Source organism: Pogona vitticeps, chromosome 4 (genome assembly GCF_051106095.1).
Source record: "Pogona vitticeps strain Pit_001003342236 chromosome 4, PviZW2.1, whole genome shotgun sequence".
Taxonomy (NCBI): Eukaryota; Metazoa; Chordata; class Lepidosauria; order Squamata; family Agamidae; genus Pogona; species Pogona vitticeps.
Window position 1 is genome coordinate 201,218,644 of NC_135786.1, and position 19,410 is coordinate 201,238,053.

Here is a 19,410-nt window from a genome sequence, read left to right on the forward strand (position 1 = left end):
ACATGTACAATTGTTAAGGACCAGCAGGCAGCAGAAGTAAAAGGTGAAAGAAATAAGGTCAGGATTCTGAATGCAACTTTTCAGCAACCATCATGTAGAGATAGAGAACTACTGCAATAACAAGTGCAAAGAAATAGAGAACAACAGAAGAGGAAAAACAAGTGATATCGTCCAGAACATACAAGAAATGAAAGGGAAATTTAAATCAAGATTAGGAATGCTGAAATACCAATAGGAAAACACACTATCTACCAGGAGAAAAGAAAGAAAAGGTGGAAAAAATAAACTGAAGACATATACATGAGATGGCAAACTGCTTTGAAGAGGAATCCTATGATGAAGTACCTACAGTTCTAGAAAGTGCAGTGAAAAATGCTCTGAAAGCACTGGGAAGAAATAAATCAGTAGGGGTAAAAAGGATACTGATAGGCTTTTTCAACATTGTCCTTTCCTGATATTGCAGTCTACTTATGATGTGCCCAAAGTAGGGCAGCCTCAATTTAAGCATTTTGTATCCAAACATAATTCAGGCTTAATTTGATCTAGGTTTAATTTCTTCATCTTTCTGGTAGTTCTGGGTATCTGCAAAGCTCTCCTCCAGCACCACATTTCAAATGGATCAGCTTTCTTGCTGTCCAGCTTTCACACCCAAACAATGCTGGAAAAGGCTGCAGGAAAGAGGAAGCTCTAATACGAGATGGATTGACTTCCAAAAGGAAACCACAGGCTTGGATTTAGAATAGCTGAGCAGAGCTGTTGAGGACAGAATATTTTGGGGATCACTCATTCATAGGATCGCCATCAGTCAGAGCCAACTTGAAGGCACATAACGTCACTTCAAGACAACTTCTGCTGGAGTTCAGTGCAAACCAAGCTGTCTGCCTCTGCCCTTGCTGACTCCTGCAAATTGGTATGAGTGGCTACAGCAGTTTTACCTAGGGAAACCCATTTTCTATGGGTGCAAGTCACAGAGGATCAAACTGTATATTCCACGCTATGTAGTTGCAATAAAGTAACTGGTTGATTTCAGGCCAGTTTCTCTCTTTCTCTCCCTAGTCCTACTCTGTTTCCCCAAAGATAAGACTTAACCTGAAAATAAGCCCTAGTATGATTTTTCAGGATGCTCAAAATATAAGCCCTACCCCAAAAACAAGTCCCAGTTAGGTGAAACCCTGCTCTCCACCATTGTGCAGCATTGTGCAGCAACCAGAAGATGAGGTGACTGTAAAGTAAAACATCCCCTGAAAATAAGCCCTAATGTGTTTTTGGAGCAAAAATTAATATAACAAACACCCTATCTTATTTTCGGGGAAATACCGTAACTAGAACAAGGAGCTTTCAGCTATTGGGGGGAAAAACAGGATATGCATATAAATAAATAAATATTTAAAAAACATAGCTGGATATACAATTATTGCCAGATCAATTCATTGCATTGTTAACAGGCTCAAAGTAGAGTAAATTGCTGAATATGTATTCCCAAAGGCTTTCACCTCCGGGATCTGATGGTTGTTGTGGGTTTTTCGGGTTCTTTGGCCGTGTTCTGAAGGTTGTTGCTGAATACTTCAGTAAATTGATTGCAGGAGGCCTTTTCTTTTGCATACAAAGAAGAAAAATGTTTTTATACACCCCCTTGTTTAAAGTCCTTAACAGATTCACTTTATATTTTATGCCCATAACTGTTTTTACGTAACACTTCTGTGAGGTGGGTGGGAATATGTGGGTAGGGGGCATCCCCCCCATGACGGACTGTTAACCACAAAGAATAATAAACTCCAGAGCCAAAATCTCAGCAGTCAAGCTCGTTCGGGACATTTTAAAGCCGCAGCCTCTCAACTGGGAGATCTCCAATTAGCCTCGAACAAACTCAAAGCGCACAAGCTTGTGTGTGAAACAAGCAGTTGTTGGCACGCAACCGTTCCCAAGGTTGTGCTTCCTTTGCTTTTTCCTGAGATTTGGCGCAGGCGAGGGAAGGGGTCGGAGTCACATGGATACAAAGCTTTTGATTAATGTCCAAGGGCTGCTGCTGCTGCTCCTTCTTGAAGCCTGCAAATCTCTCGGTCACAGAAAGAGAGCCGGCAGCCGGTGACCACTCACTTCCTCCATCCAGGCTGGCTGGCTCCCTCTTCCTTACTGAGGGAAAAAAAGAGGACATTTCAGGGTGGGGGGGGGAGGGGAGAGGAAAACAAAACTGAGTCTCTTCGCACTTCTTCCTCTGTGGGAGCCGTGAAGGAGAGTCCGTCGAAGGTCTTCCCCGCGATGGGACTGAGGGGGCTCTTTTGTTGTTCTGTTTTCTGAACTTTAGCGGAGGATTCCCTGAAGCAATTCCCCCCTCCACACCCCGCCCCGCAACTTTCTCTCGCCGGTCGCCTCAGAAACAAGAGGAAAAAAAGGAAGAGAAGTTTAAAAGTCGCTTCTTGAGGCGGGCGGGCGAGGGGGCAAGCCATGACAGAAGAAAGCAAAGGGGACGGTAAAGGAGAAAGCGGGAAAGACCTGGAGAAGCAGCTTCGCCTTCGAGTGTGCGTTTTGAATGAGCTGCTGAAGACGGAGCGGGACTATGTGGGCACTTTGGAGTTTTTGGTGTCGGTGAGTTAAAGACTCTCTCTCCCCCACCCCGCCATGCAGCTTCTGCATTGGGCTGCCGCCTCGGACGCCTTTTTCCTTATTTGTTGTGCACAAACAAACGGGCCGACCCTCCCCCTCCCTCCCCTCCCCTCCCCCACCCGGGCTTTTCCCCAGTGTGACTGCCGAAAGGGAGGAGAGCGATGCCATGGAAGGAATCCTGTCTCTGGGGTCTCCAGTGAAAAAGACAGAAAAGTAACACGCTTCCCTTCCTTGAATCTGGGACGGTTTAAAAAAAAGAGATGCCCTTTTGCAAAAAAAAAAAAAAAAAAAAAAAAAAAAAAAAAGTTTGGTTTGTTTGTTTGCTTGCTGTTTGGGGGCCTTAACTTTTCTCCCCTGACGTCAACGTGCTGCTCTTGTGCTACAGAGATTAAAAAAAGCGATCATTACAATCTACGTACAGTACTCACTTTTAAATCCCAGCTTCCCAGAAAACCTCCCCTGTATCAGGTGACCTCTCTCAGCACAGACTTCAGGAGTTATGAATGAAGTTTGCTGCGTTCAGATACGTTTGGAAGAGCAGCCTTGTGGAGGATGTTAACTGTTGAACTTTAGCGTTTGAGCTCCTACAGTGCTGTAGTCTCTGTATTTAAATAATCCTTGAAACACAGTGTTCTGGCAGGCGGTAATGGTGTGTGTGTGGATGGGTGTGTGTGCTTGATCTACCACAGTTGTTCAATATTAAAGCCACATGTAACATTTGCTCCTCCCCCCCCCCGCCTCATCCTAGGCAGATCTTGTTTTGGTAATATGTTGATTACAGAAATAATAATGGGTTGCAGTCTGTTGTCATGCTTAGAGCAAATGCACAGAAATCAATATGATTTAGGTTAGCCATGATTAAGTCTACATTCTTCCAAATTTTGGCTTAAATCCAGCTGCTAGTCCCAATTAGAATAGAAGTCTTTGAGTCCGCTGTGTTTACATAAATCTTGACTTATCATTTGGCAATTGATTTAATGGGTCTCTTTTATTTCGGACTAGAAATTGGATTTAGGCCTATAAGTTGTGTATAAAAAGCAGAAGGTGGCATACAGTTATATGAACCACCATTATGAAACAATACTCAAAATTAGTATAGTATAAGACACTTTTCCATTTCGATGAAGCAGTCTTAAAGAAAGAATGTAGGTCTTTGGACAATGGTAATATAAACATCAATATGTTTACTTCCTTGCTTTGCTTTCACATTTATCAGCAGCATCAGTTAAGATGCTCCTGATATAAACAAATCTCAAGTTGTCTGCTTAATTTTGTAGAAGGCCTGTCTTAATATCCCTCACATTTATTCCTCCCCTGCCCCCCATCCTGTCTGAAAGGGAAATAATTCAAACAGGAAACTTCTTAAGTGTTTTAGGATGCTTGATTTTTTAAAAAAGTTTTTTTGCTCAGTATCATACAACAAAAAATTCTTAGCTTGATATTTGGTTGGAGGAATAACAGCATAGATGCTGAAATAAATTATGATTTATAGAGAAGCACTGTAAGCAATTCTGTTCATCTTTCTGTAGTTATGAAAAGTATATGCATCAAAATACTTGATTTGTATAATTTATAGTTTAGTATTTGTCATTCATTTTCTCTCTTACATAAAAAATGTGAAGGTTTTTTTTGCGCGGGGGGGCTGTTCTGCTCCTAGAAGTGCCAAGAAGGTATAAATCATATTTAACAGGCTTAAGCACTGGCATCTGCTTTAAAAAATATCAGGTAACAGGTAACATGAAACACTTCTACTAGAGACACTGGAGAGCCTAGCAGAAGTTATAAACCCGGAAGTTCAATATTTTCAACTCTGGGGGTAGGAAACCTAAACTCCTCCAGATGTTTTTGAAGTCCAGCAATCATTATAACTGACCACTAGCTGTGGTGGCATAGGTTGATGAGAATAAATACTGAAAATATCTGAAAGGCCACTGATTTCCCACCCCCTGTAATAGGCAATGTTGAACTACATGGGCAAAATCTGATCTAAGAAGTTGGGTCATATAATTTGCTTCTTTGATCAGTTAAAGGCATGGGAAATTTCAGAGAAATTCCTTTGTAGTGAGAATAAACTGTATTGGAACTCTGAAAGTGGTTGAAAATTTAAATTTAAAAAGGATCCCTGCTGTACTGAAAAGCCATTGTTCGTGAATAATGTAGAATGGCAGGAGAAATTGAACCTTGCAGTTAGGTTGATGTCTTCACACTTAGATTCAAATCTCTCTCACCCACCGTTAGTTTTCAGATTGGTTCCTCCCTCCATGGAAATGTTTAGCTCATAGCACAGCAAGTGAGATGGTGCAGTTAATTGCTATATGTAGAAAATTAGTTGCACATGTCTCTCTTCTTTGTAATTTAGCCTTCATTGTAACAGCAATCTGTTTTGCCTTTTTTCATTTGTGTCAGAGGCACCACAGTACGATTAATACATTTATCAGATAAATTTATTGCCCAGGAACAGGCAACATCAAAATCATTTGGAGCAGCTAACATCAAAGTCTTCCATAGTATATGTTGACAGGCATAGAGTATGCTGATGTAGGTGTCATTTTGCCTGTTCTCTTCACTTGCAAGTGTTTCTTATAGGTTCGTGGAATTTCCAAAGGAACACTTAGGTGTCTGGCATAAAACAGTGATCCGATTGCATGCCCTTTCAGGTAACTTGTTTGTTTCTCAGGTGGAAGGAACTTATTTGAGTCTTAGGAGGCTTGGGTTTGAGTTGATTTCTATCATAATATGTTCCAGGCTCTTCTAATACGGGGTCCCCAACCCCTGGTCCGTGGACAAGTCCCGGTCTTTGGCATTGCCAGGACTGGGCTGCGGAGACAAATCGGCCCCCTGTATGCACAGATGCATGCACACCCCTCCCACACATGCACGGTCCGTCCCACGCATGCACAGCCCCTCCCACAGCCCCTCCCATGCACACACGGCCCCTCACATGCCCGCATGGACACCCGCCGCATGCATGCTAAACTGGTCCATGGAGGCAAAAAGGTTGGGGACCACTGTTCTAATACATTAGTTAGAAGATGTTCTACCATCTGAAAGCCATCTGACTGAGCACCAAGTATGGGACTGTCAATATTAATAAAATTTTGGTGACTTAAGGGAGTGAATCATCATTACTCTAGATTAGATACGGGCAATTTGTACTTGTATCCCTGGGAATTTGAATTGCGGCACCATAGATGCCATGGAGACCCATCCCCCCCATGTCTAGTGTAGATGTTAAACAAAATAGGAGCTGGTACATTGCCCTGGTATGGACCATTCTTTTGAGTCCTATGTTGGCTGTGTTGTTCCTGACATTAACAAAAATGCTATGATTTTGCAGAAGGGTTGCTAGTAGAGATGGGCATGAACTGCTAGTTTGGCAATTCATGCTGGTTCATTTATCAGGTTCCTCTGGCAGGCACCCACTTGGAGGCAGTGGCCTGCCTTCCCTGCCCTGCCTCCTCTGGGCTCTGCCTCTGAGTGGGTGCCCATCAGAGGAGGCAGGGCTTTGAAGTGCTGAACAGATGTTTGGCCTATAAACCAACTGGCATGAGTCGCCAGACTGTCAGTTTGTGTGCATCCCTATTTGCTACAACTTTTGATGCTTTTTTTCTTTGTGTGAGACCATACGTTTCTCATGAACCAGCCCAGTACACTTGCTCATTAGCAGCTCCATAGACTTGGAGTTTGCTGTCTGATTTATTTTGTTGAAGAGCTAAAAACATCAACATTGACAGAAATTTGGTAGAATGTCACTACTACAGTCCTGAGAAACCTATATGTGGGACAGGAAGCAACAGTTAAAAATGAATAGGGAAACACTGATTGGTTCAAAATTGGGAAAGAAGTACGACAAGGCTGTATATTGTCTCCCTGCTTATTTAACTTATATGTAGAATGCATCATGCGAAAGGCTGGACTGGAGGCATCCCAAGCCAGAATCAAGATTGTCGGAAGAAATATCAACCTCCGATATGCAGACGATACCACTCTGATGACAGAAAATGAGGAGGAATTAAAGAACCTCGTAATGAGAATGAAAGAGGAGAGTGCAAAAAATGGTCTGAGGTTCAACATCAAAAACAAAAACAAACAAACAAACAAACAAACAAACAAACAAACAACTAAGATCATGGCCACTGGTCCCATCACCTCCTGGCAAATTGAAGGGGAAGATATGGAGGCAGTGACAGATTTTACTTTCTTGGGCTCCATGATCACTGCAGATGGAGACAGCAGCCATGAAGTTAAAAGACGCCTGTTTCTTGGGAGGAAAGCGATGACAAACCTCAACAGCATCTTAAAAAGCAGAGACATCACCTTGCCAACAAAGGTCCACATAGTCAAAGCTATGGTTTTTCCTGTAGTGATGTATGGAAGTGAGAGATGGACCATAAAGAAGAATTGATGCTTTTGAATTGTGGTGCTGGAGGAGGCTCTTGAGAGTCCCCTGAACTGCAAAGAGAACAAACCTATCGATTTTGAAGGAAATCAACCCTGAATTCTCACTTGAAGGATAGATCCAGAAGCTGAGGCTCCAATACTTTGGTCATTTCATGAGAAGAAAAGGCTCCCTGGAAAAGATCCTGATGCTGGGCAAGTGTGAAGGCAAGAGGAGAAGGGGACAACAGATGATGAGATGGTTGGACAGTATCACTGAAGCTACCAACATGAATTTGACCCAACTCTGGGAGGCAGTGGAAAAGAGGAGGGCCTGGTGTGCTCTGGTCCATGAGGTCACGAAGAGTCGGACACGACTAAGTGGCTAAACAACATCAATACAGGAGGCCCATTGCATCAGTGGGACCTATGGAGGAGATGATTAATCAAATCCATCTTGATTCAATAGGCCTAATATAGTTGTAATTTACTACTGCATTTCAGCCACTTAATACAGTTTATTACCTCAGTGAAAAAGGAAGATAATGTGAGAACTGGTTCTCAGTTTCTGCTTACTTTCAACGATGGACTGTCTGCTGAACAAACATAGGTCTAAATCCAGTTGTAGAACAAACGTAGACTGATTGAATCACTTCTTGAACACTGAGCCAAAACTTATACAAATCCCATAAATTCAGTGGGTATGCTGTAGTTGTGGCATGTCAGTTGGACAGAGCCACTGGCACCCACCCTACACCTATCTCTACCTCTAGTTTCACAGTGCCCATATAAAAATTTAGGTTACATCTAAATATTAGAAGGACTGTGCCTATATGGGACCTTGCTTTAGTGTTGTGTAGTTCCTGATTTACTTGAGTCTGTGTGTTTTGATCATATCAAAATGAATTTTATACCCCTTAATTCCTCAGTCTTCACTTCCTCTGAATGTCTTTTTTAGAATGAAAATCTGACTTCTCATATTGTCTATGATTTTGCTGTTTAGATAACGTATAATATAGGTCTCATATTTTTAATCATTACTGATTCTTGAGACTTCAAAATGAACTTTTGCCACTGACTTGATTGGAGCCCAAATTTTTGGAGCAGATCATGCTGCAAAACTAAAGCAAAGACAGTGGCCATTAAATTAATATGTCAGAGGTAATTAAGACTCTTCAGAACAGACTGTTGCTTACATTGAAAAGCTGTAGGCATAAACATATCAACACGCATTCAGTCCCCAGACCTAGTAAACAGGAAATAAAAATAAAGTAAACATTTAAGTCTTAGACTGAACTTTTTAAAAGCTAAAAATGCCTGGACAGGATGTACAGCCATATCTGTAATAGTTATCTGAAGTTTAGTTGTTAAGATTCCACATCAGCTAGCACCAGTTCTAGATAAGTAGCTCTAGAAGGATTAATATATTTAAGAAAAAAACTCCTCTGTCCTCTTAAACAGTAACAGGTACACCAAATGTTATTGTTGATTGGCAGAGATGACTAGAGAAAAGAATCCAAATACAGAGGTCAAAGGCTGTTGTTTGCATTTCTTGGCTGTCTGCTCTAGCTGTTTACCAGTTTTTAAAATGTTATGCAGGGCCCAATACTGGAGGGAAAGAGTGTAGAAGTAACTAATTATAATAGTTAGTTACTGTGATGCAGTTCTTTTTATAACTGCAGGGGCAGGGGCATGGCTACTCGGATGAGTGCTATACCTTAGACCAGCAGCTTATAATAATTCAATGCTTTATTTAACTATTATTAAAATAACTATTTTAGTTGTTCTTGACTAATAAGAAAATAAGGACTTATTAAAAAAACAGCAGAAATAACTAATTAGTTTTGATTGTTAAGTGTATTTGTTAACTATTTCGAAAAATTAACTGTCCAAGCTATAAGAAAAATGCAAACTGTACTGTGGCCTGGAGATCCAGATCCCCATTATAAAATAATTGTGTACCATCAATTAGATTCCATGGTGACATTTTCCAGTGTTTTCAAGGCCGAGAATACACATAAGTGGTTCTTCTTGGGGTGCCCCGAGACTGTACAGCCTGCCCATGACTATACAGCTGACTCTTTTCCTAGGAGGCACAGTGGAGAATCAAACTCACAACTAAACCACTGAGCTATCCAGTCAGCTAGATCCCCATTACAATACTTAGAAAAAAAACCTGAAGCTAAATGGCAGAGCGTACGGATATTTGTGGAAACATATTTTACCTGTGTTGCTGTTATACAGATCTTAGTTGCTTTGCTAAACTAATTAGAACCATCTGTAGCATTCCCCTTTATTATGTCAATGATTCATCTTTGTTATGTTAATTGTTCATGCATATTCATCTTGCTGAGAGGCGGAGCCGAGAGAGATGTGATAAGAGGCGGAGCCTGAGAGAGAGTCAGGGGAGAATATGAGTAGTGTGAGAGAGTGGAGAAGGGGATAGAGTGTGGAGTTTGGGGAAATCTGAGAGGTGATTAGTTAGGAGTGTATTATCAAATAGAAGATTGTTGTTAATAATAAATTTACCTATAGAAGATATCCATGAATCACTATCAATTTCTGTAATGAATAATCAAAATTATATTTAAAAGACTTTAAAGTGCGGAACTGAATCTTCATCTTCCTGAAGTAATGGTGATTTAAGTGATCACCTGGTGGCCGCAGTGTAAAAGAGGGGATTGTTTGCCTTCGAGTGTTCTGAGTCTTGACAGTCAAGCAAGGGGGCACGAGGTTGAACGCCACACGAGCATTGTACCAGAATGGGCAACTTTCTGACCAGTGAATAGGTAGGCCCAGGCCTTAACATAAAACAGTATGCTTATTTGTGTAGTTAATCTAGGACCTGTACTCTGACAGAAGAGACACTTCCTGTCTGTGAGATGTGCACCTTCACAAACTATCATTTCAAACATTTCTTTTGCATAGGCAAGTGGGACACACAACTGTTGAACAGGAGAAAGTGCTATAACTGTTCTCAAGGATTTACAGATCCACAATATATGGGAAAACAGTAGGCCCCCCATATCTGCAGGGGATCTGTTCCATGGCTTACTGTGAATACTTGAAACCACATATAGTAGTGAACCCTATATACAGCCTACAAGGAGGCAAGACAATGGTCACAAGGCCTGTCCATTTATATGTTGTATATTGGAGTGTGGTAGACTGCAGATGACTGAAACCACAGATACCAATCCTGAGGAAATGGTGGGGTCCTACTGTAAATGTCTAGTTCTTTATTCATGCCCTTCCTGTCTCACTATATTTGGCATAAATGAAAATCATGTAGTCAGGGACACATAAGGGGGTTAAACAAAGGTGTTAATCAAAGGAAGAAAAGGATGATAAATGGAAATTAATTGTCCTGTTGTCCCTGATTTTGCAAGAACAGATGCAGAAAAATAAAGGTTTGATGTGAGATTATCTGTTTGTAAAATGTTCGTAGTTATTCTAACCCACATGAATAAAAAAAGTAATATCAAAATATTGGCAAGATAATATTTTTATTGGGTTGAATCAAAATAAGAGAGGGGAAGCAGATGATCAAACATGATATATTTCCAAAAATATAGAAAAAATAGAAAATGAAAATATCAGAAATAAACAACTTTATTTCCTCATAATAATAAATGGATGATGGTATGTGTAGGAGAGGGACTTGTAGTGAGCCACAAAAGATTATTTGGAACCTTCTTCTTTTACTTTACTTGGCCTGGGAAAAACCATGCTTATGCCTATCTCAGGTGACTTCATCCCATCACATGGCTTCTGACTTATGGTGACCCTCTGAATTAATGAAGTCCTAAAGGTTGATCATTAACAGTCCTGTGTAGATTCTGCAAAGGCTACAACGTCCTTTGTAGAGTCATCCTGTCTCATGTGAAGTCTTCCTCTTTTCCTACGGCCTTCTAAGTTTTTTTTTTTATTAAATATCTGAAATGTAACAGACTCCATTTAGGCATTTGGACTTGTAGTAAGAATTTAGGCTTGATTTTATCTAGAACCAACTTATTTGTCTTTCTGTGATCCATGATACCTTTATAGCTCTCCTTCAGGATCCAATGTCCTCCTTTCAAATGATTTCCCCTCCTGTTATTGGGCCCTCCATGAGTGTGGGGGCGGCAGCGCAGAGTCATCAAAAGTAGAGATGGTGGTATTTGCACAGGTGGCGATAACGAGGGTCCAGCCCCCTGGTGCCAGACCGTCCACTCACAATTTTGCCGCTGCTGCCGGCTTTGTGATCCTTCCTATCACTTCGGAGCTTGCGACTGGTGAGTTACTCTTCGACCTGGCAGGGAGGCTTGTCGTCCCGTCTCCTGCCAGGAATGACGAGCCTATAATCAAAAGGCCTTGAGGAATCCACATAGGAGCAGGACAGTTCATGTGGTCTCATTGCGTTCTGTTACTGAAGCTCACACTATGCAGTCTTCTGACCTTTCCTGGCTCTTGGTCTCACCCTGAATCTCTCCAAATCTGTGAGAGATGTGGCAGAGTTGCGAGGCTTGACACTTGACCTTTCCACTACTTCTTCTGGGTTGGGGTGGGCAGGTTGTTGTTTTGTACCACCTGGGCTAGCATGTAGCTTAGCACAGTCTGCAGAGCCCAGTTCCTGGGGAGATCACTAAGGATACAGTCAATAAGAATCCATCAAGTCAATCTTTCTGGCTGCCTCTTCCTCCATCTCCTCACCATCCGCATCTTCACCCTCTTCTTCCCTGGGGCATATAACTTTTTTATATCCAGGGCCTCTCCCTGTTCAGGCTCCTCCCTCTCACCTGTCCCCAGTTTCTTGCAGGCTGATAGCCCAAGCAACTGAGTCGGGCCTTTCCCGAGTTGCATTGCGATCCAGTTGGACCCCTCCTCCCTGACCAGCTTCACATAGTGCCAGTAACTGGGGCAGTTCTCTCTCTAGTAGATGCGATGGGAAGCGTGGTAGTGGGCCCAACATTGGCAGCTTTGCCAAATCTGTAACATTCAGTTTTCATATCCATACATAATACTTGGGAATACAGTAATATAGATGAACTTTGCCTTGTTTTCCAGCAAATCCTCTTGTATGTGTGGGTGGGGATTGCATACTTTTGTATTATATACCTAGCACATGTGAATGCCATTGCAAACAGGACCAGCTTTAGGGTGGGTTAGCTGGGTTGTCACCCGCAGTGCCAAGCTGAGGAGGGCACCAAGCAGAGCACAGTGGCTGTGTTGTTTGAATGCACTGTCTACAAAAACAGAAAAACAAGACACAAATATTGTGGCACTTTAAAGATTAACTGCTATATTTTAATGTGAGCTCTTTTAAAAAAAGAGGTTAAAAAAGGTGTCCAGGTAGATTGAAATGTTCTGAAACAGTTTTTTGTGTGTTGCCATTTTTGATGTCAGATTTCTGTCTATTAATTTTGTGTAGAAACTGTCATGCTTTTTCCAGGTAGTGTGCAGAAGGGCACTCTGAAAGTAATGACCTGAAAGTAACCAAGTAGAAGGGGGGAAAAACAACACTACAGCACTAGACTTGAAAGAGAAAGAGCTGAGATAAGGTACATGCTTATGCTGGACACACACATTAAAGGACAGAATATCAATCAAGGATTTCTAGGCCATTGTCAAGTGTGAAATCCTTTATTAATTCCCACACTTGCCATTTGTGTCAACAGTGCTCTTCTTGCCTTGTTGCCTTGGAACTGAAATTATTCCTGTTCCTTTATTAAAAAACTATTTTCATTTTGTCCAGTATCTGTATCCTCATCTGGACATGGGGCCAGGTATAAATATGACAACCATAAAGTTTAATGTCTTGATCCACAAAAGCTCTTATTAAAACACAGCAGTTAGTCTTCAGGCACCACAGTGTTTTGCCTCTGGTTCTTTTGTTCCATATCCTTGCATAGATTAACATGGCTACTTCTTTGAATGTCTGCAGTGAGTTACCAAAAGACTGGAACTATTACAAAACAAACAAAAATACTGAAACAAGTCCTGCAGTATTTCTATTTTGTTGCACAGTGCACTGCCACTATTCACAATGTATCTGGAAGTTGAGTCATAGCAACTGAACTTCTTTCTTACTAGGTTGAAAAGTTTCACTACTCATCCAAGTAGCTTCTTCAGTTCTTCAGACTCTTAGATTGGTATGGAGCACATTTTTCCACACTAGTTAAATCCTAGTATCTGCCACTAACTTGGCCTTTTATATGATAAATCAAAGTTGGACTTATCTTGTGGCAACTCATTTAAGTCAGGTCACCTTGCCTGTATCAGTAGTTCAGTGCAAAACTTGTCTTAGGAGGTTGACTACATTGACAAATACAGTGGTGCCTTGTATTACGACGTTAATTAATTCCAGCGAAATCGCTGTAGAATGAAAACGTAATGCGAAAATAAAAAGCCCATTGAAACGCATTGAAACCCCTTCAGTGTGTTCCAATGGGCTGGAAACTCACCGTCCAGCGAAGATCCTCCATAGGGCGGCCATTTTTGGTGGCTGTCTTGCAAGGAATCCATCCCAGAAAACAGCGGGGAGCCATTTTATTTACCCGGTGGCCATTTTGAAACCACCAATCAGCTGTGTGAAAATCAGACAGATACTCATTATATTCTATTGAAAAGGTAGTAAAGTAAAAGCCATGATCAATAAAAGTAAAAACAATAATGGCGAACAAAACAAACTCCCCCAAAGCACATCTTTGCTGCAGCTAATTATTGTGGAATATAACTTGTTTCAAAAGTTAAAATGATAACAGGTTTTGGTGCCTAGTTTATCATAGGATACCAGATAATTTAAGCATTGTGACAAAGATCTGTTTTTAATTCCATATGCTTATTATTAAGCTTGGTCTCACAGATCTAAATGCTGTTCCACTTTATTTATGCTTTTTATATATAGCCCACCCTTTTTCTGCCTTTTTTTTTTGGCTTGGTAATGTCTAGGCCACAACTTAATGTGTCATTGAAGAAATATATTTTTTAAAAAAACTTTTAAAATATACTTAGAATTACTGCCTATCTCCTTCTGAGAGTAAAGGGCAGAATTCTTTTTAAGTGTACAATTTTACATTTTAAGTCAAAGATGATCTCTGTTCTGCAGAATTTATATTCTCTCTTCTACCCACGCACACAAGCTGCTCAGCTTCTCATAAAAAGTGTTGCATGCTTTGAACCAAATAACTTATTTCTTGCTGATTTATGCAGAATCACTTCTAATGTTTTTGGGCAGTAGTAGTACAATCCTCTAACATGACTGAATTACATAACTGCTGATGTGAATAGTTGCTCTTTGTCAAAATAGCATATGGATGTGTTTTCATGTAACTCTTCATAGGAAAGCAGAGATACTACAGTTTTGTGAGAGGACTGTACCACGTGGTTCAGTCAAAATTTACATGATATCTATTTTTCTAGCCAAATTAATTCATACATACATCAATATATCATTGGTATTTTCTGTAATCCCAGTCTTCTCCACTACATCCTTTCTTTTCCTATCTCTATATACCGAAGCAAGTCTTAAAAATTATTACATATGTTCTGCTCTGATACATAGATTAGAGCTGTTGCTACTAAAATCAAAATGTGCTGCAACTATTATGGCTGTTACATGATCAAGAAGACTATTGCAATTGTATCATCTTTCTTTACAATCATAATGTATTATCCAATAGCTATGTATCTGTGAAATTTTAGATATATTTTTCAAGGTATGGCAGAGCATATCAGTTTACATACTACAAGTTTGCCTTCACTGCAAAATATTTTTACCTATTTATTAGATACAACAAAGTATACTTGTAAGGATACTTATTTATTTTATTTTATTTATTTAAAATATTTTTATCACACCTTTCTCCTCAAAAGGACCCAAGGCAGCTGATATCATTAAAAAAGGAATATTTGAAAGATATAAACAGTAAGTATACAAATATTAAAAAGAATTAGATATTATATTAAATTGGTAATTAAACTCAGTACAGTGGTGCCTCAACTTACGACCATAATCCATTCCAGAAGATGGATGTAACTTGAAATGGTCGTAAGTCAAAGCACCATTTCCCACTGAAGTGCATTGGAATGTGATTAATCCGTTCCAGCCCCAAAAAACAAACAAACAAACAAACAAAAATCACACAGGAGCCCTGTCTGAAGGCGCTGAGGCTTTAAAAACAGCCCCCCCAAAAAACAGCACAACAGCCCGGTCTGAAGGTGCTGGAGCTTGAAGAAAAAAAACAACCCAAAAATAAAGAGCACAGCAGCCCCGTCTGAAGGCACTGGGGCTTTAAAAACAAAAACAAAAACCCAAAAATAAAGAGCACAGCAGCCCCGTCTGAAGGTGCTGGGGCTTAAAAAAAACCAAAGCAACCCCCCCCCCCCAAAATAAAGCACACGGCAGCCCTGTCTGAAGGTGCTGGGGATTAAAAAACAAACAATCTCAAAAATAAACAGCACAGCAAGTTGAAAAAAATAAACACACCAAAACACAGACAAAAAAAATCACAACACAGAAACATAATCTCCCCCCCAGCCCAAACACACCCTGCAAAACCCTGCACAGTACTTAGAACCAGAAAGCAGCACCAGGCAGTTCCAAGCCTCCAACGACAACCCACACTCTCTAACTGCTGGGGCGGAAGAGCTACAAAGAAGCAGCCTCTTTCTCCACGTACATTTAGCAATTTGAATTTCCCGCCTTTCTGTTCATAAATGGAAGTTCCGGTTACAAGTAGACACAAAATTTTGTGACCGGAGCTGGTCGTAACTCGAAATGGTTGTAAGTAGGGACGTTTGTAAGTTGAGCTACCACTGTATTGAAAAACATTTAAAAAAACAGCACAACAATCCATCTGAAAATCCCACTCGGGCAGAACAGCTAGGAATAGAAACTTTTTATAGTTTTGTTGTGCATGAAAGACCAAGCTAAAATCCTTATGAATACAGGACTGTTTGTAAAATGGATTTCCTCTGCACACCTTGCTCTAGAAATGATACAGTGCTGGTTCTTCCTGATACTTTTTGACACTAGGGAAGGAGGCCTTGCGTCAGAACTTATCACCGTATTTTTCCATTTGTAAGACGACCCAAAGTATAAGACGATCCCCCTTTTCTAACCCCCAAATTAGAAAATTCACACGCTTGCCAGCTGCGTTTCCCACTTTCTAAGCCCTGCAGAGCTTAGGAAATGGTTAATGCAGCCATGAAAAGGCAGCGCGCTGGCGCCACTTTGATCCTCGCACCCTTTCATGGCTGCTTCAGAATCAAAGGAGTGTGAATGTGCTGCCCTTCCACGGCTGCTTTACTCTGTGGCTTCACAAAAGGCAGGGAAAGCGGCTGCCTGCCGTGTATAAAACGACCCTTAATTTTTGGTCTAATTATTTAAGTAAAAAGTCTCATTTTATAGATGGCAAAATACAGTACTATCTTTCCATGTGAATGTGGAGAGAGAGGGAACAGGGTCCAGGAGTTCAATAAGGGCTTATGGAGTCAACGTAGGTAGATACTAAGAGATAGAATGGAAGGAGTGATGGCAAGGAGTATGAGAAGGTACAAATTTTACATAGCATTGGTAAATAAACTATGCTGCTCCTAATTTCTAATTGCTCTGGGAGGTTTGCTCTTCACTAGAGTTACAGAGTGGATTTCAGAAAGTGTTGTTCTTTGCTTTAAGGATGATCTCTATTGTTGTTGTTTAGTCATTAAGTTGTGTCCGATTCTTCGTGACCCCATGGACAAGAGCACGCCAGGCCGTCCTGTCTTCCACTGCCTCCCAGAGTTGGGTCAAATTCATGTTGGTAGCTTTGATGACCCTGTCCATCCATCTCGTCTTCTGTCGTCCCCTTCTCTTGCCTTTGCTCTTTCCCAACATCAGGGTCTTTTCCAGGGAGATTTCTCTTCTCATGAGAAAGCCAAGTATTGGAGCCTCAGCTTCAGGATCTGTCCTTCCAGTGAGCACTCGAGGTTGATTTCCTTCAGAATGGATAGGTTTGTTCTCCTTGCAGTCCAGGGGACTCTCAAGAGTCTCCTCCAGCACCACAATTCAAAACCATCAATTCTTCGGTGGTCAGCCTTCTTTATGGCCCAACTCTCAATTCCATACATCACTACTAATACTTTGGCAAGTAACAACTTATTTCTTCTATTTTGCAATACGAGTAACTCGCCAATGCCCATACACCTAAGGACTTTTATACAGCTGTTCTTATTTACAATGTAATGCAATGTGTTTCTTGACCTTTCAAGACTTCCCCCATTTTATGCCTGCTGAAGGTAGCTGAGGAGTTATATTTAGATTTCTTACATATTAATCTTGGCTCTGTTCCATATCTCACTTTCAGACAACCAGACATTTATTCATAGAAAATATTAATTTCATTATTAATTTATGACTGCATAATGGCTTGCAAGAGAAAGTGCTGTTTGTGAAATAATTTGAATGTGTTGTGGGGGGAGGAGGACTCTAGCTGGCTGTGATCTTTTGATAAGTTTGTGTGATTTCCTTTTCCTTTGCTCCAGTTGTATGGTTAATACATCATGTAAAGTCAAAAGGAAGTCGAGATACAATTACCATAGAAAGTCAAAACCTTTTCCATTCACTTCCAGTTTCTGCTTTTTAAAACTTATGTGGTGTGTGAGGAAAAACATAGATGGCTGTTTAGTCACTTAGAATTAAATAATCAATAGCACCACCTGTATTATTTATTAATGTAGAAGAGTTCTTTGCCTATGTATATACTGTATGTATATATAAAACAACAAAGAGAGAATGCCTGAAAGTAAGGGAAGCCCCTCAATACGCAGGCAGCAGGGGAGCCCCCACCCAAAGGACTTTCATCTTGTCCAGATTCAAATTCAGCCTGTTGGCCTACATCCAGTCCAGGACAGTGCTCAAAGGATGGGATGATATTTACTGCAGAAGGGTGGAAGGATAGTTGGGTGTCAAATCTCTGGATGACTTCTCCCGGTGGTCTCTTATAGATATTGAACAGCAGGAAGGAGATGATTGATCCTTGAAGGACTCCACAATTTAAAGTCAAAGAGGAACAGACCATTTCACCCAACTGTACTCTCTGGGGACAGTCCTCGAGCAAGGACTGGAGTCAAGATAAAGCCGGGCCACTGATTCCCCCCCCAACCCCCCCCGCCATGGATACTGTGGTTGACAGTCAAAATCCGCTTTCAGTCTTTTGAAGTCTGTCAACAGCAGAAACACCTAGATCCATTTCAATCTTGGATCTGGCAATGGTGACACCTGCTTTAATTGCATCCTCACTAGTTTACTGTAACATACTCTCTGTAGAGCTGCCTCTGCAAAGTGTCAGCTTCAGTGAATCCAAAACATAGCAGCCAGATTGTTAACTGGAGCTGGTCACAGGAATCACATATCCCTCATTTTAACATCAGCGCCACTAGCTGCCGATATGTTTCCAGGCACAATTCATTGCTGGTTCTAACCCTGTGGTCTCCAAACTTTTTACACAGAGAGGCACATAATATATTTTTGATATTTTTGAGGGCTGAAGAAATGTGTGCATACGTACGCCCGCCCGCCCGCCTACCCTTAGGAGGTTTTTTGCAAAGGACAGAAATAATACACAAGCATCTCTTCAGCATTCCTCTTTATTAGATTTAAGGAGGCAATTTTAGAATGTGTTGATTTTGGAAATGGTTGCCATGGCTTTATCACTGCTGGCTCTTTCTTGGGTCTCTGCATTAACTGCTGAGCAAAGTTATCTCACTACTTACCATTTTGTGAATATGGTATATGTACATCTTTCTGGTTATTTTACCTTAATCTGCTTTTTGCTCTTTCTTACTTGTTGATTTTTGGTAGAGTCTGTAAATTGGCACTTCCTTTCCCAATAAAGGTTTGTAAGACATTAACATTTACAACCTATGAATTAATGTTTTGCCAGTTTTGGTAGTGTGACTACAGAGATGATAGAATGGTAGACTGCAGATCTCAATAATGTAATCACATATGCATGCTTACTTCTAATTAAATTTTGCTTGCTTTTTATAATTACGGCATATAATTATGTGATTCATTATGTGGTTGTAAAATATATATGTTAATGTACATAACAGTAAACAGCAGGGAGTCACTAAACATGCTAATTTTCCTCCAAGAAAGGAAGAAAAGAGAGAAAGAAGATTGTTTAACTGGATCTTCTTTCTGTATGTGACAGAGAGAGTAATGTGTGCCTTTTCTTCTCTAAGTTTAGAGATGGCTTAGCTTGGGCACCACAGTGCCATTTAATGCAAAACAAATGCCGTATTTGCCGGCGTATAAGACGACTGGGCGTATAAGGCGACGCCCCCAACATTTCCACTCAGTTTGTTATATACTCGCCGTATAAGACTACCCCCTCTTCCACACACCTTCCACACACCAAATAAAAGGTGCTATTCATTGTCACTATTGTACGGCTGTAGCACCTC

At 40.8% G+C, this 19,410-nt stretch overlaps 1 protein-coding gene across 2 annotated transcripts in view; it reads left to right on the top strand.

Annotated features, from left to right (window-relative positions):
* Nucleotides 1–1,980: 1,980 nt before the first annotated feature.
* Nucleotides 1,981–19,410, top strand: part of PREX2 (phosphatidylinositol-3,4,5-trisphosphate dependent Rac exchange factor 2) — a 148,355-nt gene continuing 130,925 nt past the window's right edge. For both annotated transcript variants that reach the window (XR_012086917.2, XM_020812432.3), the window contains exon 1: nt 1,981–2,586. Coding sequence is in view for 1 of the 2 variants with exons in the window: in XM_020812432.3 (XP_020668091.3) it covers nt 2,446–2,586 (141 nt within the window). In the remaining variant the exon portion in view is untranslated. The remainder of the gene's footprint in view (nt 2,587–19,410) is intronic.